The 27032-nt window shown below is 50.2% G+C and overlaps 1 protein-coding gene across 1 annotated transcript in view; it reads left to right on the forward strand.

Annotated features, from left to right (window-relative positions):
- Positions 1 to 22595, forward strand: part of LOC134434742 (nucleotide exchange factor SIL1-like) — a 42101-nt gene extending 19506 nt beyond the window's left edge. Inside the window, exons 2-3 of the mRNA XM_063183362.1 lie at positions 20068 to 20164; positions 22383 to 22595. Coding sequence (XP_063039432.1) covers positions 20135 to 20164; positions 22383 to 22595 — 243 coding nt within the window. The 5' untranslated portion in view covers positions 20068 to 20134. The remainder of the gene's footprint in view (positions 1 to 20067; positions 20165 to 22382) is intronic.
- Positions 22596 to 27032: the final 4437 nt, after the last annotated feature.

Raw genomic sequence — 27032 nt, forward strand, 5'->3', positions numbered from 1 at the left:
GTGAGAGCTGGTGAGAGCTGAGCTCTTGGGGACAGCGCTGTGCCCCAGGCCAGGAAGAGCAGCAGTGCCCAGTGCCAGGAGTGGTGTCAGTGGGAGCCCCTGTGCACATGGACCCCAGGCCCCGGTGTGGCCGTGCCAACACCCCCAGGGACCTCCAGCCCCGGGAACGCGGAACAAGTGGAACCCAAAGTGTGCAAAGGCTGCCTGTGCCCAAAGGAATGGCCAAGAGAAGTCAGGTTTTAAAAAGAAACAGTATTTATTTGCCAAAGATCGGCAAATCTTGGATTTACACAACATGTGTCATTATAACAATTGTTATAACAACAACAACACCAACAATGTACAGAACATATTTACACGGGATCCGATGGGCTAACAATCTTCAAAACGTATTTACAGAGAACTTCAAATGGAAGGAACGTGTTTGCAGAAATCTTCTAAACTTTCAAACGTATTTACAGAAATCTTCAAAAGTTTCAAATGTATTTACAAAGGCGTGGCATCTGTGCCATCATGAGTATCAGTCCTGGAAAAAAGGAAGCAGCAGAGCTGGGCTCAGCTGGCAGCACTGGGCCCAGCAGGGCTGGCAACTGGGCCCCAGGGGCTGGGCCGGGGCTGGCAGGGCTGGCGTGGCCCCAGGCAAGCACAGGGCAGGCCGGGGCTGGTGCTTGTGGCAGCCCAATCCAGGCCCCCTGCGGGCACCGTGTCCCTGAGCGGGGCCATCCAGCCCAGCCCCAGCCTGGCGTCAGGGGACCCAGTATGTGTGTGGGCAGGGCGTGGGAAGCGTCTGCCTGTCTTACCTGTGGGGCTGCATCTTCATCCAAGGACCATGGGCTCCTCCTCATCCTTTATGTCAACTTCCATCTCCTCTGTGTTATCCTCCTCATCCACCTCCATCTCTTCGATGTTGTCCTCCTCGTCTACTTCCATGTCCTCAACAGGGGAGGACATGGAAGTAGAGGAGGAGTCCACCTCCATCATCTCTTCCTCATCCAGGCCCAGGTCCACTTCCATGTCCTCCACAGTGTCTCTGTCAGTCTGCAAGGGGCAGCACAATCTCCCAGTGGGCTTCCTGTCCCACACCATCCATTCCCACATGGCTGCAGCCTGCCCAAGCTGGGTGCCCCCTGCCTGGCATGGCACTGTACCTCCATTGGCACAGAAGAGCACATTGTGCTGGGATTGGCGCTCCAGAGCCGGCGGCAGGGAAAGCCCAGGCAGCAGCAGCAGCTCAGCGCTGAGGGTCAGAGTGCAGGGTGAGCAGCAACTGACCCTTGGCAGCCGGTGAAGTGTCTGCTGTGCTCGTTTCCAGGTCCTGGACGTTCCACCTGGAACCCTCTGGGAGCTGTGATGTCACTGAAGTTTCAGGGGTGCTGTGCAGAGGGAGATGGGGACTGCAGAATGATCAAATCCTTGAATGGTTTGGCTTGGAAGGGACCCTGAAGATGATGTGGTTCCAAGCTGAGCAAGCTCCCAGCAGAGCAGGTTGCTGCGGCCCCTGTCCCACCTGGGCTTGGACGTTGCTGGGGATGGGGCATCCACAGCCTCTCTGCACTGGCCCCTGTGTCAGAGACAAGCACCCTGAGAGTAAAGAACTTCTTCCCATCATCAAATCTCTTCTACCTCTTGGAGTTTGATCCCATTCCCCCTTGTCCTGTCACTACATTTCCTGACCAAGGGTCTTCTCCCACTTCCCTGTAGGTCAGGCTGTTCCTGCAGGGTCACACATGTGGCCTAACCTGCAGACAGGAGAGAGAGAAGCCAAGTTCTCAGTCAGAAAAAAATGCAGAATGTGGCTTGAGAACTGAGAGAATAAGGTAAAAGAAAAGACATGCAGGGATTTGGGTTGCGTGGGCTGTGGGATTCATGCCCTTTATTAGAGGCCTGGTCCCTGTTGCACTCAGTTCCTGTGTATCAGCCTGCCCACAGCAACGTCTGTGAGGGACCTGCACTCGCAGTGGTGGGAATCGGCTTGCTTGGATGGGTGATGGATGAGGCAAGAGAGGGATCGTTGTGTGGAAATTGACATAGTCTGGATTGTGCTGAAGAGGGTCCTGGAATGGAGACAAAATGGGGCTGGGCACACAATGTGGGGGTGAACAGCGCAGGATCATTACAGTAAGCCAGGACCAAATTGATACAAGAGAGTTGGAACGTTCTGAGGGAGAACATATAAGGAAAATGCAGCAGTTGAACTGGGTGATGCCAGCAAAACATGCTGCATCACCATGAGCCTGCAAATGCCCATGGGCGACACCATTGCATTCGGAGCGGCGACTTTTTTTACCTTGGTCACTTTGCCCTTAGGTATTACAGTTTCAGTGGTAGGCCCTTGGGCCCTCACATCTCCCCCTTTTTGTTGTCTATAAAGAAGGCTTCTGCCATAGGCTTTTGGAGGTATTAAGCAAAAAAGGATAAAATAACCAACCCAATGAATACAAGAAACAAAGCCCACACAACAGTCTTAACTAAAGATGAAAGCCAGCCTTGCAACCCCCTGTGTTTGCAAAATCCAGTGAACCAGTCGTTGTTGCCTTCTATCTGGATCTTGTTTCCTTGATCTTTTAGCAGCTGGATGCCCTGGTGTACTGACTCCCTATGTGACAGCAGGTAGAAAAAACACCTGCCTTCAAATGCCTGACAGCCATGGCCATTGTGGCTTGTCTGTGGAAGCGCCCAGTTGAAGGCATGTGGCTCAGTAAGGAGCATCCAGATTCCTGCTGCAGCGACTACAAACGGCTGCATCCTCTGACTTTAGCTGATTTATTTTCTGGAGGCTTGGATTGCCTAAAAGTAAACAGATAAATAGATTAGAAGATGAAACTTAAGTTGTGTTCCCACTAAACTTTCTCTTCTGTAAGCCAAGGGTATGAACACAGCTTATTAGAAGAATCATATATCAATGCTTAAATATAATTTTTACAAAGGTTAATTCATATATCCTGGTTAGTGGTGTCTGAGCTATCTTGGTTTTGGTGTGTGTGGTCAACGCTGCTTAGAAGATCTTCTTCTGTCCTTCTCCTTCTTCTTTTCCAGGCAGCCACTGTCTCTCTTAGGCTTTCATTCTGTACTTCTGATGGTGGCTCTGGTGTTTGCCTCACCGTTTCCAGAAAGAGTTTTTATGTATTTTGCTGGGATTCCAACTCAGGAATGTTGCTGTAGAGACAAGGGCAACTTCTCTTCCCCAAGTAAATAATGGAAAAGGGCCCATAAATTGTTTAGATTCAGGGTCTTTGATCAACACAGGTGGCTGTTCTTTTAATTGGGCTGCAGTTGAATTAGTAAAATGCATGATGATGGGGGGAGTTGGCTCCATAAATGAGTTGTTCAAAAAGTTGAATATGTAAAAGGCCTTGGCCAGTCTCTCAATGGAAGATAATATCTGCACTCCCCAGATCAGTTGATCAAGGATCCTTTTGATGGATCAGTTGGCCCTCTCAGCTATGGACTGTCCTTTGGTGGAGTGTGGCATGCCTGTGACATGTTTTATACCCCAGTGGTGAGAAACTTGTTGGAATCAGTGTGAGGTATAAGCAGGAGCATTATCAGTTTTAATTTCCTGTGGAACTGCTAAGGTGGAAAAAACAAAAAAGTAAAGTTTTATAGCATCATCTTTTGATTTTTCACCAGCATTGGCAGAGGCAAAAATCCCACTGGAAAAGGTTTTGATTGAGACATGGATGTATTTTCATCTGGCAAAAGAGGCTGAGTGTGTGATGTCTGATTGCCAGATGTGGAGACTCTCTAGTCCTCTTGGATTGACTTCAGCTCTGACAGAAGCAAGGCCATGTTCTGACAATTTGGGCAGGTGGCTACAATGGATCTTGCCAGGTCTCGGGTAATTTTGAACATCCTGTGCAGCACAGAAATGGTTTGATGGTAGAATTGGTGGCTCATCTTTGCCTGTTTAAAGACTGTCTAAGGCGTATTGCAGTGGTTCAGATGTTCGAAGTAGGCAATTGAGGTGCTCCTGAGTGAGAAGTAAGTATATATTCACAAGGTCTCTTCCTGCAAGGGAGCACTGATGTTTTCTACCTTTCCTGATTAGTTGTGCAATAATTTTCTGTGGGGTTGTTATCATTTTAGTAGGTTGGTGAGATCTGAAAACACATTCAATTATTATCAGAGGATCTGAGATAGTTGAGTCCCACTGAAACAAAAATATATGGAATTTTGGACTTACACCAAGGATTGCCAGGGAGAAAGGAAAAGTAGTGTGGTATCTGTGTGCCTGTTTAGTTTGAATCACCCTGGATACTTCTGTACAGCTGCTTCTGCCTGTGGTGTCAGTGATCACGGGAATCGAATCCTTCACTGCCTTTAAGGAGCAGGAACAGTGGCATGAGTTCTTCTGTGGTGATTCCCAGCAGTGAACTGACCCAACTGATGCTTCCACAGAGTTGGTGGAGTTCTTGCAGAGTCTTTGGGATGTCCTTGATGTGCAGTGTTTGGGGTGTGATGGTTCTCTCTGTGCTTTTTAGGCCGAGTTGCTTCCAGTGGGCTGTCTTTTGGACTTTATTTACTGCAATCTCAAAACCTTTCTGCTCTACTGCCGTGATGACATCTTGTACTGCAATGTCCAAAATTATTTGAGCTTCTGCACAAACTAATTTATGGTCCATATAATGAAAAATGATAGCATTAGGACATCTTTTCCACCTGGGTGAGGGAATTTAAGCTGCAAGGCATTGACAAGTAGTTGGGCTCTTCTCCATTTCTTTGAGGCAACGCAGTCCGTGGGTTCCTCTGTTAAGGTGCTTGTCGATTTGGGGACGGAAAAGGCAAACAAGGGGCTTTCATTGGGGTGCAAGCAGAAGTCAAAAGAGCAGTCATTTAGATGTATAACAACCATCTGCCAAAATTGATGTAACTTGGAGGCTGAGGGCAGGCTGGACTGGAGGGCACCCATGTCCTCAATGACCTTGTTGATTTTCCTGAGGTCCTGCAGGAGCCGCCTCTTGTCTTTGCCAGGCTTTTTTATGTCAAACACAGGCGCATTGCAGGGGCTAGTAGATGGTACAACGTGGCCCACAGACAGCTGCTGCTGCACAAGGGACTGCAGGGCCTTTAACTTTCTGCCTGGGAGTACCCTCTGATCCACCCATATGGGGTCGTTGGTCTTCCAGGTTAACTGAAGTGTGGCGTGCTGCTCGATTGCCCCATCTAGAAATCTTGAGGTGTTGATATGATCTCTAGCCTTGTCCCCCTTTGAGACAAGAGGTCTTTTCTCTAATTGTTATTGGTGCCCAGGTGACGAATGATCTTCCTGTACCACTGTGCCCTCAGGACCTTCCATGCACATGGTACCTTGACTCCAGAAGCTGGTAGTGGCTCTCCCAATGCCAATAATCAATTCAGAAGCTGGAACCAGTGGCCATTCTTTTTGCCAATCAGAGAGGGAAATTATGGTGATGCCAGCTCCTGTATCTAATAGTCCTGAAAGACATCTCTTTCTCCCTTTACATGACAAAGCACACTTTAGAATGGATCTATTTCTGCCCATAATCTGTGCCCACATCACCATTGGATCAGCTGGTGTGGTGTTCATGTCCCGTGGGAGGTAGGCTCTGGCTATAACTGTTCCTTTTGGGAATGAAAAGTGCGGGTAATAAGCATAAAGCCTGGACAGTTATCTCCTGCAAAGACGTCAAGGCGAGTATCTCAGGTAGTACAGTGAGTGTCTCCATCCCTTCCCCGGTGTTGGTTTAAATCAAAATGTCTCTGGGCCGTTCTTCAGGCCTGTATTTGCTTATGGGAATATGGTGAGCATAAATATCGTGGATTGGAATTGAAAAGGCTCTTAGCAGCTGCCTTTGGGTTCCAGGGCAGAGCTGTCTTCTGTCGAGTTTTCTGCAGCGATCGAGCTGTCCTGCTGGATCTGAGAAGGGCCCTGTGCTGGTTCTCCACGATGATGGGTAGAGTAGGGCAGAACAGCCTCGCATTTGGTGTCATTGCGCAGGGCCTTTCTGCATCTGTGTGGGGTTTCCTGCAGGCCAGTGGTTTAGCTGGTGTTGGAAAGCGTGTGGACGAGGGGGGCAGTGAGGACAGTGGCTGTGACAGCTAGAAGGTCCCTGCTAACACCCTGTATTTTTACGATTCTGTCAAAAATGCCTCATCTCCCCATCTCCCTAGATTTAAAGCAAGGTCCTTTTTCATGTGTATGTCAGGGTATAGCTTGGGAGGCTACTAGCACCTCTACTACCCTCTACCCTCTACCCTCACTGGTAGCCTTATGTAGGCTGGCATCACAGTGTAAGGATGCCCTGAGTGTGCATGCCTCGACCATTTGTGCGATGGTAGGTTTTGGGGTGAGGGGTAGAGAGGGTAATATGTCTTTTCAGGTGTTGTTAAGATTTGTTTCAGCAAGGGTAGGAAGTAGTACCTTCCTGAATTTTAGATGTTCAACTTGCTTCTCTATTGCTTGTGTAAGGCGGTCACTAAAATTTATAAAGTATTCCCAGGTCCCTGCAGATTGTCTGTGAAATCTAGAGTAGGTGTTGCTCCATTGGGTGTCTGCATGAGAGCTGTGTTTGCAGCACTTTTATCTCTTCTAACACAGCTCAGGAAGGTGTCTTGCGTGATTCGCAGGTTTAATGAAATATTCCTCCCTGGCTAGATGGACTAGTGTTAGGTGTGCCCGCCTGTCTTCCCTAGCATAGTGTTTTAATAGTTGTTGTATTAGATTTTTCCCCATTCCTTCTCACAGAACAAATTCAGTGGAGAAAGTAGGATGTGCATAAAATGGTGCAGATTGTGAGCCCCATTACATGTGAAGCAATGACTCCATTTAAGAAATTATTAAAATACAGTGAGCCTGTCCCATGGTCTTTCGCTGCTTTATAACGGTCTTTCATCTCCCGTGTGTGACAGCTTCCCATTGGGGGTTAGCCCCCCTCTGGTACTGCACCGGTGCTGCTTGTATTTTAGCTACCAATTCCCAGTCCCCCTCTTCAGCTGCCAGCTTCTCCATCCTCTGCCAAGAATCCTCAGGCTCATGCTGAAGGTGAGATGAACCTTCCCTCTCCTCTCCAGAAGAGGGAACTTGTGCTTTGGCAGAGGAGCGGGGCCTTGGGGTGACTGGCCAGGCCCGGTTTTGTGGGCCTTTGGTAGCCAAGATGGCGGCCTTCCGGTTACCGCCCCTCACACTTCCGGCTCTGACAGTGTGGGATCCGCAACGGGGCTGAGTTGGAGGGGGTAGGGCAGCGGGAGTAGGCAAGGAAGCGCTGGATCCCAATGCAGGGGTGGTTCCTGATGCAGGGGTAGGACCCAAACAGGGGGAAGACCCGATGAGAGAGCTGGGGGTGGGAGGGAGTTTGACATTGACAACCCCTTCCAAAGGAGGGACTCCATTTTGTGAGCTATCTGAGGGGGATCCAGGGAGGAGAGGTACTGGAGAATGGGTTAGGGTAGAATCCAGGCCTGTGTGATCACTACAGACGTGGGCAGGGGGTAGAGAAGGAGGGAAGATGTCAGACAGCAGGTGGCTTGTCTGTGCTTTACAGCAGTTTCCGTCTCTCATCCTTATCTTGGTATCAGTGGGGTCAGGAATTCCAGGGGCAGAAAAGAGTCTGGGTTGAATATTAGAACTTTGAACCTTTCAGAAAACTCTATAAATCATATGAAAAAGTGGGGAAAATTTTGCAACTCTTCTAACACCCTGAGTTTTCTAAAAATAGAGACTTTCCCTAACTCAGTCCCAGAATGCTATAAGATGAACAGAACACACAAAAATGACTGGGAACTCTTTAAAGAGCCAATGAACAAACAACTTCCAACTTCCCTTAGCAACAGTCTTTCCCTCTAAAAGGAGAACCTCCCTAACTCGAAATTATGTATCCCTCTCATCTTTGGATAATTTGTTACCCAGAGCTGCCCATGATGTAAAGGGTGGCCCACCCAGAGGACTAAAAAATCACCCAAGGATGCTGCACTGCAGGCGGCTGTCTCCCCATTGATTGCTCTGGTGGCTCTGGATGCAGAGGTTTCAAAATGTCCCCTGAGCTTCAGCAGCTGAGCCAGCCCTCATCCCTCATGCTGCTGGAGGGTGCCAACGGTGCATTCAGCAAGCCTTGATAAAACTGATAAAACATTGTATTTTGAGGGCTGTCTCACTTCACTTTAATTTGTCATTTTTGTCGTGAGGTATTATAGTTCCAGTAATAGGCCCCTGGGCCTGCAAACCCTGCGTCCTCCTGAGATATCATTGCTAGTAAGGAGCTCAGAAGTGCTGAAAGCTGAGGCCTGTCCTTTGTGCTCCCCTTGGGATGGCAGTGGAAGTGCCCTGAGTGCAGATTGAGAAGCACCTTGATGGCTTCACATGCCACGACACCAATACTAAATGTGCAAGGTGGCTTCCTTGAATGACATGTAGTCCTTTGAAATATCTGCAGGCAGTGGTCTGAAACTGCTTTCTGAGCCTGCTCCTTGGGATCATCTGTGAGGGGCTGAGGGCTGGCCTGAGCCCGGTGCTGTGTCCCACTGGGAGCAGCCGCACAGGCTCACGTGCAGAGCAGGCACTGCCAGAGGCCCTGGAGATCTCACCTGCTCTGCAGCCAGCATTGTCAAGGTGCTGTAAACATCAGCTTGTGCTGACTTTCCCCTTGGACCCCTTGGTTTAGTCACTATGGGGAATTTCTTTCCTGAAGCCCGTGGGGTTTCCCGCTGGCAGCTGTGCTGGGGATGCTCGGGGAGTGTGGGGCTTTGGGGGCAGCTGCCCGGGCAGGGGCTGAGCTGGGGGCCCTGTTGGGCCCATGGCCCCCAGCAGCAGCAGCAGCAGCAGCAGCAGCAGCAGCACCAGCTGCAGGGCCCAAAGGCCCAAAGCAGCACAGGCTGCCCTGTCCTTGCAGCTGTCACCCGAGTGGGGACCAGGGCCAGTGGCCGCTGGCAGCAGCAGGAATGCGGGCAGGGGGAGGATGCCCTGGCTTGGCTTTTGTCTCTGGAAAAATGCGGGCTCAGGGCAGTGCAGAGAAGGCTGGGAAGCAGAGCCCAGGGCCTTTGGAGGCTGCAAGGCTTAAAGATCAGCCCCTGCAGCAGCCCAGGTGCAGGTGGCCCAGTTGCCAAGGCTGTGGTGGGCTTGAGAGCGTGCAGGTGGATTTTGCATGGCTGTGGCCTGCTGTCAGCTCTTGGCCCAGGAGTGCCTGTGGCTGCAGCAGGAAGGGTGGCTGAAGGTTTGCTGCCTGCTTTGGTGGCATGGCTGCAGGGGCCAGTGCTGTGAGAGCTCCCTGTGTGAGAGCTGGTGAGAGCTGAGCTCTTGGGGACAGCGCTGTGCCCCAGGCCAGGAGGAGCAGCAGTGCCCAGTGCCAGGAGTGGTGTCAGTGGGAGCCCCTGTGCACAGGGACCCCCAGCCCCAGTGTGGCCGTGCCAACATCCCCAGGGACCTCCAGCCCTTGGAACGCGGAACACGTGGAACCCACAAGTGTGCAAAGGCTGCCTGTGCCCAAAGGAATGGCCAAGAGAAGTCAGGTTTTAAAAAGAAACAGTATTTATTTGCCAAAGATCGGCAAATCTTGGATTTACACAACATGTGTCATTATAACAATTGTTATAACAACAACAACACCAACAATGTACAGAACATATTTACATGGGATCCGATGGGTTAACAATCTTCAAAACGTATTTACAGAGAACTTCAAATGGAAGGAACGTATTTGCAGAAATCTTCTAAACTTTCAAACGTATTTACAGAACTCTTCAAAAGTTTCAAACGTATTTACAAAGGTGTGGCATCTGTGCCATCATGTGTATCAGTCCTGGAAAAAAGGAAGCAGCAGAGCTGGACTCAGCCGGCAGCACTGGGCCCAGCAGGGCTGGCAGCTGGGCCCCAGGGGCTGGGCCGGGGCTGGCAGGGCTGGCGTGGCCCCAGGCAAGCACAGGGCAGGCCAGGGCTGGTGCTTGTGGCAGCACAATCCAGGCCCCCTGCGGGCACCGTGTTCCTGAGCGGGGCCATCCAGCCCAGCCCCAGCCTGGCGTCAGGGGACCCAGTGTGTGTGTGGGCAGGGCGTGGGAAGCATCTGCCTGTCTTACCTGTGGGGCTGCATCTTCATCCAAGGACCATGGGCTCCTCCTCATCCTTTATGTAAACTTCCATCTCCTCTGTGTTATCCTCCTCATCCACCTCCATCTCTTCGATGTTGTCCTCCTCGTCTACTTCCATGTCCTCAACAGTGGAGGACATGGAAGTAGAGGAGGAGTCCACCTCCATCATCTCTTCCTCATCCAGGCCCAGGTCCACTTCCATGTCCTCCACAGTGTCTCTGTCAGTCTGCAAGGGGCAGCACAATCTCCCAGTGGGCTTCCTGTCCCACACCATCCATTCCCACATGGCTGCAGCCTGCCCAAGCTGGGTGCCCCCTGCCTGGCATGGCACTGTACCTCCATTGGCACAGCAGAGCACATTGTGCTGGGATTGGCGCTCCGGAGCAGGCGGCAGGGAAAGCCCAGGCAGCAGCAGCAGCTCAGCGCTGAGGGTCAGAGTGCTGGGTGAGCAGCAACTGACCCTTGGCAGCCAGTGAACTGTCTGCTGTGCTCGTTTCTGGGTCCTGGACGTTCCACCTGGAACCCTCTGGGAGCTGTGATGTCACTGAAGTTTCAGGGGTGCTGTGCAGAGGGAGATGGGGACTGCAGAATGATCAAATCCTTGAATGGTTTGGCCTGGAAGGGATCCTCAAGATGATCTGGTTCCAAGCTGATCAAGCTCCCAGCAGAGCAGGTTGCTGCGGCCCCTGTCCCACCTGGGCTTGGACGTTGCTGGGGATGGGGCATCCACAGCCTCTCTGCACTGGTCCCTGTGTCAGGGACAAGCACGCTGAGAGTAAAGAACTTCTTCCCATCATCAAATCTCCTCTACCTCTTGCAGTTTGATCCCATTCCTCCTTGTCCTGTCACTAAATTTCCTCACATAGTGTGCTCTTCCACTTCCCTGTGGGTGAGGCTGTTCCTGCAGGGTCGTACGTGTGGCTGGACCTGCAGACAGGAGAGAGAGAAGCCATGTTCCCAGTCAGAAATGATGGGGAAAGTGGCATGAGGACTGAGAGGATAAGGAAAAAGTAGAGACTTGCAAGTCTTTTTTTTGGTGGGTTGCTGGATTCGTGCCTTTTATTAGAGGCCAGGTTCTCTGTTGCACTCACTTCCTGCATTGCAGCCTGCCCACAGCAACCTCTGTGTGTGACCTGCACACGTAGAGCTGGGAGCGTGCTTGCTTAAACTGCTGGTGAACGAGGCGAGAGAGGGATCTTTGTGTGGAACTGGAAACACCTGAGTGGATTGCACTGAAGAGCGTCCAGGAACGGAGACAAAATGGGGCTTGGCACTCAGAGGGAAAATTGGGGGAAAAAGCAGGGGACAGTGGAAAAAGCCAGGACTAAAACTTTACAGCAGAGGTGAGGACATTCTAGGGGGAATACATATAAGGAAAATACAGCAGTTGAACCGGGTGTTACCAATAAAACGCCATGAGCCTGAAAATGCCCATGGGTGAGACCGTTGCATTCAGAGCAGTGTCTCTCTTTTTCCTTGGTCACTTTGCCCTGAGGTATTAGAGTTCCAGTGGTAGGCCCCTGGGCCCTCACTACTCCCCCCTTTTTGTTGTCTATAAAGAAGTCTTCTGCCATAGAGTTTTGCAGGCCTTTAGCAAAAAAGGATAAAATAACCAACACAATGAATAAGAAAAACAACACCCACACAACAGTCTTAAGCAAAGATGAAAGCCAGCCTTTCATCCCCCAGTGGTTGCAAAGTCCACTGAACCAGTCGTTGTTGCCTTCTATCTGCATCTTGTTTCCTTGATCTTTTCAGCAGCTGGATGCCCTGGTATGCTGACTCCCTATGTGACAGCAGGTAGAAAAAACACATGCCCTCAAATGCCTGACAGGCTTGTACATGGACAAGAATTTGTGGCTCGTCTGTGGAAGCGCCCAGCTGAAGGCATGTGGCTCAGTGAGGAGCATCCAGATTCCTGCTGCAGCAGCAACCAACGGCAGCATCCTCTGACTTTGGTAATTTAATATCTGGAGGTTTGGGTGTACTAAAAGTAGACAGATGAAGAGATTAGAAGGTGGAACTTAATTTGTGGTCCCACTAAACTTTCTCTTCTATAAGGCAAGGGTGTGAACACAGCTTATTAGAAGAACCATATGTCAATGCTTAAATATAATTTTTACAAATGTTAAGACATAGAACCTGGTTAGTGGTGTCTGAGCTATCTTGGTTTTGGTGTGTGTGTTCAACGCTGCTTAGGAGATCTTCTTCTGTCCTTCTCCTTGTTCTTTCTCGGGATGCTGCTGTCTCTCTTAGGCTTCCATTCTGTTCTTCTGATGGTGGCTCTGGTATTTGCCTCGCGGTTCGCAGAAACAGTTTTAATGTATTTTGCTGGGATCCATCTTAGGAGTGTTGCTGTAGAGACAAGGGCATCTTCTCTTTCTCAAGTAATCAATGGGAAAGGGCCCATAAATTGTTTAGATTCAGGTTCTTTGGTCAACACAGGTGGCTGTTCTTTTAATTGGGCTGCAGCTGAATTAGTAGGATGCCTTATGACTAAGGGAGTTTTCTCCATAAATGAGTTGTTCAAAAAGTTGAGTACGTAAAAGGCCTTGGCCAGTCTCTCAATGGAAGATAATATCTGCACTCCCCCTCTCAGTTGATCAAGGATCCTTTTGATGGATCAGTTGGCCCTCTCGGCTATGGACTGTCCTGTGGTGGAGTGTGGTATGCCTGTGATATGTTTTATACCGCAATGGTCAGAAACTTGTTGGAATCAGTGTGAGGCATAAGCAAGAGCATCTTCAGTTTTAATTTTCTGTGGATATGCTAAGGTGGAAAAACTTAAAAATTAATGTTTTATAGCGTCTTTGATTTTTCACCATCATGGGCAGAGGCAAAAATCTCACTGGAAAAGACATCGATTGAGACGTGGATGTACTTAATCTGCCGAAAGGGGCATAGTGTGTGATGTCTGATTGCCAGATGTGGAGACTCTCTAGTCCTCTTGGATTGACTTCAGCTCTGACAGAAGCAGGGCCATGTTCTGACAATTTGGGCAGGTGGCTAAAATGGATCTTGCTGGGTCTCGGGTAATTTTGAACATCCTGAGCAGTGCAGGAATGTTTTGATGGTAGAATTGGTGGCTGATCCCAGCCTGTTCAAAAACTATCTAAGCCATATTGCAGTGGTTCAGATTTTTGAAGTAGGCAATTGAGGTGCTCCTGAGTGAGAAGTAAGTATATATTCACAAGGTCTGTTCCTGATAGGGAGCACTGATGTTTCCTACCTTTCCTAATTAGTTGTGCAATAATTTTCTGTGGGGTTGTTATCATTTTAGTAGGTTAGTGTGCTCTGAAAACCCAATCAATTATTATCAGGGGATCTGAGATAGTTGAGTCCCACTGAAACAAAAATATATGGAATTTTGGACTTACACCAAGGATTGCCAGGGAGAAAAGAAACGTAGTATGGTATCTGTGTGCCTGTTTGGTTTGAATCACCCTGGATACCTTTTGTACAGCTGCTTCTGCCTGTGGTGTCAGTGATCACGGGAATCGAGTCCTTCACTGCCTTTAAGGAGAAGAACAGCGGCATGAGATCTTCTGTGGTGATTCCCAGCAGTGAATGTACCCAACTGATGCTTCCACAGAGCATTTGGGGTTCTGGCAGAGTCTTTGGGATGTCCTTGATGTGCAGTGTTTGGGGTGTGATGGTTCTCTCTGTGCTTTTTAGGCCGAGTTGCTTCCAGTGGGGTGTCTTTGGGACTTTATTTACTGCAATCTCAAAACCTTTCTGCTCTACTGCTGTGATGACATCTTGTACTGCAACATCCAAAATGATTTGAGCTTCTGCACAAACTAATGTATCACCCATGTAATAAAAATAATAATGTTAGTATGTTTTTTCCGCAAGGGTGAGGGAATTTGGGCTCCAAGCCGTTGACAAATAGTTGGGCTCTGCTTCATTCTTTACTGCATTACAGTCCACTGGTACCTCTGTAAAGGTGCTGTCGATTTGGGGACAGAAAAGGCAAACAAGGGGCTTTCATTGGGTGCAAGGAGAATTCAAAAAAGCAGTCATTTAGATCTGTAACAACCATCTGCCAAGCTCGAGGTAACATGGAGGCTGAGGGCAGGCTGGACTGGAGGGCGCCCATGTCCTCAATGACCTCATTGATTTTCCTGAGGTCCTGCAGGAGCCGCCTCTTGTCTTTGCCAGGCTTTTGTATGTCAAACACAGGTGCATTGCAGGGGCTAGTAGATGGTACAACGTGGCCCACAGAGAGCTGCTGCTGCATGAGGGACTTCAGGGCCTTTTACTTTCTGCCTGGGAGGGGCCACTGATCCACCCATATGGGGTCTTTGATCTTCCAGGTTGACTAAAGTGTGGCGTGCTGCTCAGTTGCACCGTCTAGAAATCCTGAGGAGTTGATAGGATCTTTCCGTGGTTTGAGAGGAAGTAAGTTTTCTGGGATGCTGTCGTCACACCAATAGGTTTTCAGATTTTAATATTGGCACCTGGTTTGGCTGCTGGGGACATTGTCACGCTTCTGAGAACACAGGGGTTCAAAAGCAGAGCATGCCCCGGGGGAAGCTCTTTTGGGTTTCTGGTGGGAAAGAGTTCGGATCTCTCCCCTGTCCCAGCTGCTGGCTGGGCCGGAGGAGGGTAAAAGCCATGCGGCCGGGAGAGGTAGGCCTGGCGCCGAGTGTGGAGGGGTTAAAGAGAGAGAAGCACCAGGAGGCATCGGACAGACCCCCCCAGGAGACAGAGAGAGAGAGAGCCTGGACTGCCTTGAAATTTAATATCATGTCCTGGCAGAACAGCCCGGCTTGTGGACAAAGGGGGGGTGCAGCGAGAAGGTGTCCAGCCGCTTGTGGGAGTCTCCAGGCAGGCAGAGACTGAGTTTTTAACCCCTTTTGGTACAATAAAACCTTTACAGAAAAGTAACCTTCCCTAGAAGAGGGATAGAGTGGAAGATTAAGAAGGAAATGGGCAAGTGTGATGAAGGTCTGGGCAAGTGAAAGACGTTGGGAGAGAAGAATCTTAGGTGGGAAGAGATGATGAAGTGGCCTTAGCTGGACTCTTCTTGTTATAGCCCTGGACAGAAACATGTTTCCTGTGACAAAGAGACTGCATCCAGGGGGAGACAATGGCTAAGAGCCAAGAGGGTACATTGTTGGTACCCCTCGGCCCCAGGAGGTGGAATTTGGGGGAGACAGGTGTCCCAAAAGTGAGACTGTGCTCTTTTTGGAACGAGACAAATCATCCTGAAAAGATGACCCTAGAAGCAGCTCTGGTCCATGTGCAGTGGTGAGAGCACTGGAGATGGAAGGAAGAGGTCACGATGGCAGATGTTCTCTGGGCGGTGCCACGAGTGACGTGGGAACACACGAGGTTTCAATGGTGTTTGCTGGGGAAGCCTATGGCACAAGAAGGACTCCACTCCTCTTGATGAACTGAGTATTGATTATCTCAAGGGGGGTGCTGGACCAAGAGTTGGTGATTTGGGGATAGATGTACTGGAGATTTGGTGGGGGGAGGAGGAAAAGTTTTTGGCAGGTCTTCATTTTCCCTGTGTGTTTCTTTTTACTTATAGTTGTAGTTTAGTTAATAAAGTTTTCTTTATTTCTAAGTGGGACCCTCCTTTACTTATTACTGATCACATCTAACAGCAGAAACAAGGGAGAGTGTATTTTCATGGGGGCACTGGCATTGTGCGAGCATCAAACCATGACAGATCTCTAGCCTTCTCCTCCATTGGGACAAGAGGTCCCTTCCCCAAAGTGTTATTGGTGCCCAGGAGACGAATGATTTTACTGTAGCAACTGTGCCCTCAGGACCTTCCCTGCAGATGGTACCTTGACTCCAGAAGCTGGTAGTGGCTCTCCTGATGGTTAAAATTACCCCAGCAGCTGGAACCAGGGGCGATTCTTTAGCCAATCAGAGCGGGAAATTATGATGATGTCAGCTCCTGTATCTAATAGTCCCAAGAGACATCTATTTCTCCCCTTACATAACAAAGCACACTTTAGAATGGGTCTATTTGGGCCTGTAATCTATGCCCACAACACCATTGGATCAGTTGGTGTGGGGATCATGCCCCGTAGGAGGTTGGCTCTGGCTGTAACTGTTCCTTTTGGAATGAAAAGGGGAGGGAGTAAGCATAGACCCTGGACAGTTATCTCCTGCAAAGATGTCAAGGCGAGTACCTCAGGTAGTATAGTGAGTGTCTCCATCCCTTCCCTGGTGTTGGTTAAAATCAAAATGTCTCTGGGATGTTCCTCAGGCCTGTATTTGCCTGTTGGAATATGGTGAACATAAATATCGTGGATGGGAATTGAAAAGGCTCTTACCAGCTGCCTTTGGGTTCCAGGGCAGAGCTGTCTTCTGTCGAGTTTTCTGCAGCGATCGAGCTGTCCCGCTGGATCTGAGAAGGTCACTGTGCTGGTTCTCCACGGTGTTGGGGAGAGTGGGGCGGAACGGCCTCGCGTTTGGTGTCATTGCGCAGGGCCTTTCTGTGTCTGTGTGGGGTTTCCCGCAGGCCAGCGGTTTAGCTGGTGTTGGAAAGCGTGTGGACGAGGGGGCAGTGAGGACAGTGCCTGTGAGAGTTAGAAGGTCCCTGGTGATAGCCTTTATTTTAACAAATCTGTTGAAAATGCCCCATCACTCCACATATAATGCACAGATCTTTTATAGTTTGTTGTTGAAAAACTTGGGAGCCTACTAGCACCTCTACCACACCCTGACTGTTAGCCTTATATAGGCTGGCACCACGGTGTAAGGATGCCCTAATGGTGCATGCCTTGACCATTCGTCCAATGGTAGGTTTTGGGGAAAGTAACGTGAAGGATGAGAGAAGGACAAAAAATGTACAGACATGCAAGGCATTGGTTTGAGTGGCCTGAGTAATTTATGCCTTTTATTAGAGGCCAGGTCCCCTGGTGCACTCAGTTCCTGCATTTACCTCAGACTTCCTTGCTGGGTCAGGAGCTCAGAAGTGCTGAAAGCAGAGGCCTATCATTTGTGTTCCCTATGGGATGGCAGTGGAAGTGCCCTGAGCGCACATTCAGAGACAACGTCATGGCTTCTCATGCCACGACACCAAAACTAAATGTGCAAGGTGGCTTCCTTGAATGACATGTAGTCCTTTGAAATATGTGCAGGAAGTGGTGTGAAACTGCTTTCTAAGCCTGCTCCTTGGTATCATCTGTGAGGGGCTGAGGGCTGGCCTGAGCCCGGTGCTGTGTCCCACAGGCTCACGTGCAGAGCAAGCACTGCCAGAGGCTCTGGAGATCTCACCTGCTCGGCAGGCATCTTTGTCAAGTTGATGTAAACATCAGCTTGTGCTGACTTTCCCCTTGGACCCCTTGGTTTAGTCACTATGGGGAATTTCTTTCCTGAAGCCCATGGGGTTTCCCGCTGGCAGCTGTGCTGGGGATGCTCAGGGAGTGTGGGGCTTTGGGGGCAGCTGCCCGGGCAGGGGCTGAGCTGGGGGCCCTGTTGGGCCCATGGCCCCCAGCAGCAGCAGCAGCAGCAGCAGCAGCAGCAGCAGCAGCAGCAGCAGCAGCAGCAGCACCAGATGCAGGGCCCAAAGGCCCAAAGCAGCACAGGCTGCCCTGTCCTTTCAGCTGTCACCCGAGGGGGGCCCAGGGGCCCGTGGCCGCTGGCAGCAGCAGGAATGCAGGCAGGGTGAGGATGCCCTGGCTTGGCTTTTGTCTCTGGAACAATGCGGGCTCAGGGCAGTGCAGAACAGGCTGGGAAGCAGAGCCCAGGGTCTTTGGAGGCTGCAAGGCTTAAAGATCAGCCCCTGCAGCAGCCCAGGTGCAAGTGGCCCAGTTTTCAAGGCTGTGGTGGGCTTGAGAGCGTGCAGGTGGATTTTGGATGGCTGTGGCCTGCTGGCAGCTCTGGGCGCAGAAGTGCCTGTGGCTGCAGCAGGAAGGGTGGCTGAAGGTTTGCTGCCTGCTTTGGTGGCATGGCTGCAGGGGCCAGTGCTGTGAGAGCTTCCTGTGTGAGAGTTGGTGAGAGCTGAGCTCTTGGGGACAGCGCTGTGCCCCAGGCCAGGAAGAGCAGCAGTGCCCAATGCCAGGAGTGGTGTCAGTGGGAGCCCCTGTGCACAGGGACCCCCAGCCCCGGTGTGGCCGTGCCAACACCCCCAGGGACCTCCAGCCCTGGGAACGCGGAACAAGTGGAACCCACAAGTGGAACCCACAGGCAAAGGCTGCCTGTGCCCAAAGGAATGGCCAAGAGAAGTCAGGTTTTAAAAAGAAACAGTATTTATTTGCTGAAGATCGGCAAATCTCAGATTTACAGAACATGTGTCATAACAATTGTTATAACAGCAACAACAACAATGTACAGAACATATTTACAAGGGATCCGATGGGCTAACATTCTTGAAAACGTATTTACAAAAAACTTCGCACGTAGTAAACATATTTACAAGGAACTTCTAAACTTCAAACATATTTACAAAGGCGTGGCTTCTGTGCCATCATGTGTATCAGTCCTGGAAGAAAGGAAGCAGCAGAGCTGGACTCAGCCGGCAGCACTGGGCCCAGCAGGGCTGGCAGCTGGGCCCCAGGGGCTGGGCCGGGGTTAGCAGGGCTGGCGTGGCCCCAGGCAAGGGCAGGGCAGGCCGGGGCTGGTGCTTGTGGCAGCACAATCCAGGCCCCCTGCGGGCACCGTGTTCCTGAGCGGGGCCATCCAGCCCAGCCCCAGCCTGGCGTCAGGGGACCCAGTGTGTGTGTGGGCAGGGCGTGGGAAGCATCTGCCTGTCTTACCTGTGGGGCTGCATCTTCATCCAAGGACCATGGGCTCCTCCTCATCCTTTATGTTAACTTCCATCTCCTCTGTGTTATCCTCCTCATCCACCTCCATCTCTTCGATGTTGTCCTCCTCGTCTACTTCCATGTCCTCAACAGTGGAGGACATGGAAGTAGAGGAGGAGTCCACCTCCATCATCTCTTCCTCATCCAGGCCCAGGTCCACTTCCATGTCCTCCACAGTGTCTCTGTCAGTCTGCAAGGGGCAGCACAATCTCCCAGTGGGCTTCCTGTCCTCCACCATCCATTCCCACATGGCTGCAGCCTGCCCAAGCTGGGTGCCCCCTGCCTGGAATGGCACTGTACCTCCATTGGCACGGAAGAGCACATTGTGCTGGGATTGGCGCTCCGGAGCAGGCGGCAGAAAAAGCCCAGGCAGCAGCAGCAGCTCAGCGCTGAGGGTCAGAGTGCAGGGTGAGCAGCAACTGACCCTTGGCAGCCGGTGAAGTGTCTGCTGTGCTCGTTTCTGGGTCCTGGACGTTCCACCTGGAACCCTCTGGGAGCTGTGATGTCACTGAAGTTTCAGGGCTGCTATTCAGTTGGAGATGGGGATGGCAGAATGATCAAATCCTTGAATTGTTTAGCTTGGAAGGGACCCTGAATATCCTCTGGTTCCAAGCTGAGCAAGCTCCCAGCAGAGCAGGTTGCTGCGGCCCCTGTCTCACCTGGCCTTGGACGTTGCTGGGAATGGGGCCTCTCCACAGCCTCTCTGCACTGGTCCCTGTGTCAGGGACAAGCACCCTGAGAGTAAAGAACTTCTTTCCATCATCAAACCTCTTCTATCTCTTGCACTTTGATCCCATTTCTCCTTGTCCCATCACTAAAGTTCCAGACCAAGAGTCCTCTCCCACTTCTCTGTAGTCCCTTCCCTTACTATAAAGGTACTGAGGTCTCCAATGACTCTTTGTACAATGTTCATAAGCTGAAATCTGCAAGTTGAAGCTTGTAGGCCCTCTGCAGTTATATAGTGGCGCTGGGGTTGTTCCTCAATTGCAACACAAAATTCTGAGGTATCAATTCATCAGATGTTTTTATTGTGGTGGAATCTGAGAATTTGAGTCAGCAGAGCCCTTTATTTTCAGGGGGAGTTGTCTGTGAGCCTGACACAGAATCCAGCACTTTGTCTAATCTTTTCTTGAGTATAGTAGGTTTTTTCATTCCTTTCCTCCTGCCATTAGCCATTGCTAGAATGTCACAGTGAAAATAGAATTGAGGCCGTTTTTCACTCATTACATGTTCTTGTTTGTTTTGTCTTTTCTGCAAGGCTGGGCAAGATTGATCTCGATGCAAATTCATTCACATCTGAGGAGCTTAAAAAGGCCTTGGCTAAAATGAAGGAAAGTGAGAAGGCAGAAAGGAAGGTGAGTTTCCCATTTCTAAAGCAATGCACATTGCAGGGATCTGAAAACACCCTGTTACACTCTGCTGAAACACAATGGTTAAAATGATTGCTTGGAAAACACTGTGCAAACTAATTTTGTGGTGAATATGGACCTGAAATACCTTTATTAACCTATTAGTTATATTGTTCCCTGACTTTTCTGTACGACTCAAAGATTCTGTGAGTGGTCTGGGTTGGATAGGACCTTTAAAGCTGATCCAGTCCCACCCCTGCCATGGGCAGGGACACCTTCCACTATATCAGGTTGCTCCAAGCCCCATTCAAGCTGGCCTTCGACATTTCCAGGGATCCAGGGGCAGCCACAGCTGCTCTGAACAATGTAATTTATCTGTTTCACTGCAGCTCAATTCACAAAAATGTCTGCAGACCCCAAAAGGAACTGGATTGCAGCTGACGGTATTTACAGAGGGTATTTCCTTTTACTCTCCTTGCTTTGGGTTTCCAACCTTGTGCTCTGGATAGCAAAACCCAAGTGGCCATGGTGAAGCAGGGGCTGACGTTTCCTTACACAAGCTCCAAGTTGTCCATTTAGTTACAAAACAACCCACAACCCGAAGTAAATAGGTGGGAAGATGTGTGACTCATCAGGTGCATCAGAGCCTCTTTCCCTTCTCCCCCTCAGCAGTATTTCTTTAACCCTCGCTCCTCCTGCTGTCTTGGTCTTGGCTTACTCAAACAAAAACTGAAAGAGGAGTCAAGGCTCTAAAGTTCTGGTGTCACAGAAAGGCTTTTTCTTCCCTTATGTGGCAGCACGGCATGATTTCATTTGCTGGAGATTATTTCCATAGCAGCATTGCTGATTGATTGCAGGGCTGCTGAAAAGGGCTGCTGGAAATGAGGATCATTGAAATGCAAAAATTAGTGATACTCTATTAGGTGAAAATAAGCCATATTTTAAAACCCCCTGTTAAAATAGCTTTTGTCCCAGCAACTGGGCTAAAAGCAGCTACATCTAATGGACCTAAAGTATTCCATTTGCAGTCACTCCTGCAGAGAGCAAATCCTTCCCTGAAAGCTCAGTATCAGAGGAAACGGAGTTACACCGAGCCTCTCTGTGCTCCGCCAGAGGCAGCTCGGGGAGGGATGGGTTGGGTGTGGTACCTCTGGCAATTTATCATTCCATTGACACAGCTTTCACCTCCATTGCTCACTTGGTTTTCCTCCAGCCCTCTCTGATCCCTCATGGGGAGCAGGACAGTGCAAACCCTCCAGCTGAGGCTCACTCCGCATACAAACACATCTTGGCATTTGTGACAAATGCCTTCCAAAGGGGGCTTTCTGCCTTTCTCCTGTCCTTGGGGCAGCCCAGCTCCAGCATGGCCTCTCTGCTGCTTCTGTCCCCTGCAGCAGCAGGCTCTGTCCCCAGTGCCACCAGTGCTGATGTTCCTGCACCTCTGGGGCTCTTTGAGATCTCTGACAGAGCCTTTCCTCCTCATCACATGTTTTGTGTCAGCTCTCTGCTCAGGGCAGCCCTTGGGGTGCTGTTACTGCAAGGGAGATGAGCTCAGGACAGGCTGTGTGCTGGCCAAGCCCCATGACACAGCACGTCAGCTGCCCCCAGCTTATCACTGCTCCTTCTGCCTCCCTTTCTGACAGCTTCTATCCTCACACCTCTCCCTAGGAGATAGACCCTTCCAGGAATTTGCTCAATGCTTGGAAAGGCAAAAGCATCTTTGTCTGTGTCTGAGAACTCGTTGGAGTCACTGGGCACTTTGGGCTGGATGGGACCTCTGGAGCTCTCCAGCCTCATGTCCAGTTCCAGAGAGGTTCAGCTGTAAGATCAGGGAGGTGCCTCAGGGCTTTTTGCAGCCAGGTTTTGAGAAGATCCACTTGCAGGCAAGCAGAGAACAGCAGTACTGCTGCCTGTGGGGTTGATGTTGAATTGGATGGAAATGGCATGTAGAAATAGTGCACAAATGCTGTAGAGATGTAGAAGTGGTGCACAGAGCTCTACTGTTCACTCATATTGTGGGTATATCACAGCTAACTGGGTTCCTGGGCTTCTCAGAAGGACCCTGCCCCTGCACCTCTGATGTAGAGCAATAAATCCATTGACACAGACAACCAGGTTCCCTTTGTGAATTTTGGGGCTGGCATTCCTTTCTGTGTCTGTCTTGTCTCTCTTCATCTCCTATCTTGTTATCTCACATCTGGTTTTTCCTCCTTTTGTTTCCAAGGCCCGAGAGAAAGAGGTGAGGAAGAAGTTCCGGCCCATAGAGCAACTAAAGGAGGAGTTTGAAAAGCTGAACATGAAGATAGAAACAGATTATGAAATTATGGTTAAATTAATCAGCAAATTCAACAGCTCTGCCTCCATGCTGGATGAGAAAGTCGCGGCGCTTTATGATCTCGAATATTATGTTCACCAGGTAACAAGAATGCCTCAGTAACTACCATGTAAAATCTAGGGGATACGGTGTCATAAACGGGGCTTTATTTTTCTTATCAGTATCAGGTAATACAAATTGCTTAATTACCATAATCCTGGGACAATACCAGACAGCAGAGGACTAGTGCAGGCTTGTTTTATATCCAGGTTGGAATTAATCATCGCTTGTGCCAGGAGCCAGCAGTATCCTGGTGGTTGCCTGATTTGTTGTCTGTCCTCAGGCTGGTTTTCTTACCATCTCTTTTTCCTTTTTTATCTCCTTAATGTTAAAAAATGGGGTTTTAGCTGCCATTTTTGGGTAAGTAGAGTGGTGGTTGCTCAGAAAATAATTATTTTCTCTCTGCTTCCATGGAAAGCTGCCGTGGTTGATGGTAGGTGCCTTTATATCAGTTCACAGAGAACGTCTTTGTACCAGGAAAGGTGACAGCCACCCAAAACCCCCTATTTTGTCTTGGTGTGAGTAAGCAGTGGCAAGCAGAGCCTTGCTTTGCTAATTAGCTCTTTGTGAGGGTGAACATATTTCCTGGCATCTCGCTTCCTCGGGTTTGTGCTCACACTTTTCCCCCCTTGTCGCAGACATTTCTTCACAGAAATCCTTTCTTTCAGATTTCTGCGTCTTCTGGAGGCCAGAGGCCTCAGAAGAGAATGTAAACAATTATTATCAGATGCTGTGGAATGCAACAGGGGTTTCTTGATTGGCTCATGCTTCTTGTTTATAATTAAGGGCCAAACACAAAGTGCGAGCCGGGGACTGAGTCCTTGGGCACAACTTTGTTATAGATTTCTTTTCTAGCTATTCTTAGCCTAGCCTAGCAGCTCTGCAAACCTCTCTCTTTATTCCTATTAGTATAGTCATAATGTATTATATATAATATATCAATAAATTCAGCCTTCTGATCAAGAAACAAGATTCACCGTCTCTCTCTCACCAGCAGTGACCCACTCACGCACAGTAATATCTGGTGACCCCTCGTGTCAGAGCAGAAATTAATTTGATAAGACCAGAGGAGCAAAATTGCTGCACTGGGTAAAAATCCTGTATGTGTAGCATTTGATGGTTGCTTTGAAGCAACCACAGAAGTGGATTCAGGCCAGGAGCTGAAGAACTGAAGATCCTGATTTGGACAGAGTTCACAGCCAAGGCTGCCAACAAAGAGAACCTTCTTCTGGAAAACCTTCAGGAAAGATGATAGAAAAGAGCAGCAGACCTGTGGAGCTGACCAGAGCAAGCTGGACTCTTTCAGAAGGTACTGTTCATTTTTCTATCCCTGATGAACCAGCCCGTCGTAGGTTGTGGCTTTTCATATGGCAGACACATGCCTTGCCAGAAGAGATTCAATTTACTCCTTCAGAGGGGAATCTCATTGCCCTCTGGCAACATTGGTGTAGAGAAGATGGGTTTTTTCTGTCAAAAACAGATCTCTATGAGTTCTTTAGATGGGCAAAGCTTTTTGGGTTTTTTACTGATGTCCTGTATGCTTTGGATGTTTTTGTCTGGGAGTGCATGGACTCCATTTTCCAGTTCGTCTGGAGCCCGGGACGTGTCCTTCCTTCTATCTACCCAGCATTTATAAAGCTTTTCCCAGTTCTGAAACGCAGAGCAGCTATCTTTCAATGGATTTCTAACTGTTATGGACAGACCCCGTTTCCACCGTCCCTGGGAGAAGACCCAGTGGGGGAGGACATTCTGCTTCCCAGCCCCCACTGCTTTGTGGCGGGGGGGGCTGAAACTTCGCCGTACGAAGAAGTTTTTTTTACTCTTTCTCCGGAGCCTGCGCAGAGGCAACTTTCTCCTTCTCCCCCTTCTCTCTCTTCGGGGGGGATGGGAGGAGGCGGCGCCGCTCAAGCCACAGCTGGCCTCTCAGACTCCGCCTCCTTCACACATGGGGGTGGCACCGGTCTCTGAGGCTTCCTCCATGCCCCTGCCAGAGCCATCACTCCAGGCGATCCCGTCTCCGACTCTCCAGGCGGTCCCACCTATGGCTTCACCAGCCTCCCCACCCCTGTCAGAGCCTGCATCTGACACTGCAGAAGAGACAGCACTTCTGGTCCCTGAGCTGTTGCTAGGCAACAAGGATGCGTCTCCAGCTTCTGGCTCAGGGGAGGAGGAGGCCCCTTCGGCCCCTCCGCTGCCTCCATCGGACTCCTCATCGCCTCAAGCCGAGACAGTCCCTGTTCAGGACGGTGTTGGAAACGGCGCTGAACCCGCGGGACCCTTGGGGCAGCCCGCGGCGGATCCCACGCTCAGCGTGATTCCCTCCCCAGTTCCGGCTTCCCCCTCGCCGCTCGGACTGGCCGCTCCAGCGGCTCTGCCGTTGTCAGAGGCTCTGCCCTCCGGGTCGGCGTCAGAAACTGCCATGGCACCGGCGGCTTGTTCGAACTCGGATCATCCCAGACTGGCTACTCTAGCAGCTGCCCCAGCAGGGGGTCTCTCCTTCTGTGGAGCGGGGGCTGCCTGCCAGCTGACTCTGGGGGCAGCCTGCCTGTCTGCGTTCAAGATCAGCATTCTCGGCGGGTTGGGGCGTGTTTGGTCGGTTGCTGTCCCATGGGGGCTGCCATCTCTGCTGCCCCTCTTGTGCCCTAGTGGCGAGGGGCAGGTGGGTTCTGCCGAAAGTTCTGCCTTTGGTCCCCAGCCCGGTGGGGGTGGTGCCGTGAGGCAGATGGGAGACACACCTGATGCATTTGCATTGCAGAGGCAGGGGGCACAGCGGGAAGCAATCATGGCTTGCTTGCTGTGGGGAACAAACATTCCTAGATCCAAGATGAGGATTTTTGGGGCTGCTTCTATTTCCCTGCTGCTGGCATGCCTCAGTGGTTTTGGGGAAAGGAAGCATGTCACTACTTGGTTTGGCCTGGGTCGTTGGGCTCAGATAGTTCCTGGGCTGGGCCCACTGCATGGCCTCCTTATGTTTTTGGGGATTCTGGTTTGTCCTACCAGCCCTGGTCCCCCTTTGTGAGCCAGTTTTGGGGTTTCTGGTCCAGCATGGGCCAGGGCCCCCAGGGCCTTTCCTTCTCTGGCACTGCTCTGCTTGGCTGCTGCTCTTTTGCTTTTCGATCAAAAAAAAAAATTAAAAAAAATAAATTTAAAATTAAATAAAAAAGATTGAAAATAGCGGGCAGCAGCTCTGAAGCACTGAAGCATTGAAGGGCCAGAAAAGGACATTCCAAGATTGTTCAAATTGTTTGAAATTGTTTTAAATTGTCTTATGACTGTCTGTGGAGAGCATTATTAATAATTGGTTAGCTGAGAAAGGCCACACTGATATAATGCCACTGGTTAAACTGAAGGAGAAAAGTCAGCAGTCAGCAAGCTAAAAGGAAGAGTCAGAAGCGACCTTGCTGCAACATGAGGATAGGGAGTTGAGATTAGTCCTGAATACATCCTAAGAATATGTAGAAAGTATCAAAAGTAGAACCATAGGAATGTAGAAGTAGGCGTAGGTGCTGATATGCAAGCTGACCAATCCTGAGCTCAACTTTTGCAATATGTATGAAGCTCATTATTAACTGTATTTAACCCGCCGTACTGATCAATAAAATCGAGCCTGTGATGATCAAACTGATGTCCTGGTTCCCTTCCGTCGACACATGGTGGAGAATGCGGGCATAACCGAATCTCTGCCCTTTTTCTCGGATTAAAAGAAAAAGGGATTACGCCACGGTCCGGAAGTTGGGTTTGGGTCCCAGCAGCCAGGACGGTGCCGGAATTTGAAGCACCCTTAAGGTTCACAACGGTGACTTAAGCCAATACGTGTCGCAGGAGCCTGGAGAGCTGCAACAGCGCGCGCTGATTAATAGGTATGGATAGGCAAGCGGCATATGATTTATTTACCGCCTATTTAGAGCGGCGTGGGATAAAAAGGATAGATTTAAAAAAGGAGTTACCAGGGTTATTAGCTTATGGCCATGCTAAGGGTATCTTTTCTAATCCTCATACAGTTCATGAGTTATCAGAGTGGAGAAAGTTTGGGGAAATATTGTGGGATACAGTACTAGATGATGATAAGTCAGCAAAGAAATTCGGGAAGTTATGGCAGGTGGTGTATAACACGTTACTTCAGCAGGTCTCTGAGAGAAAGGCAGCAGGAAGGGCAACAGAAGCTCATAAGAGGAATATAGGGTATGGTCGTGAAGATGATCCCCTGGCACCCTCTGTAACTAAGGTACTTATGCCTAAGAGTCCCCAGCAAAGTGGTGTGGAGGATTTCTCTATAGGCGCAGTGGAACCATCTGCACCTTTCCTGTCAGAGGGGGAGGGCGAGTCGGATGGTGGGGGTAGGAGCAAGCCAGCTTTGCCTCCGCCACCAGCTTCAGGCGGGTCGGATGGTGGGGGGAGGGGCAAGCCAGCTTCGCCTCCGCCGCCAGCCTTGCCTCCGCCGCTACCCCTCCGTGAGCCGGCTCAGGTTACAGCCTCGGTGGGGGGGTCACCTTCCCCGCC

This window comes from Melospiza melodia, unplaced genomic scaffold (genome assembly GCF_035770615.1).
Source record: "Melospiza melodia melodia isolate bMelMel2 unplaced genomic scaffold, bMelMel2.pri scaffold_46, whole genome shotgun sequence".
Taxonomy (NCBI): Eukaryota; Metazoa; Chordata; class Aves; order Passeriformes; family Passerellidae; genus Melospiza; species Melospiza melodia.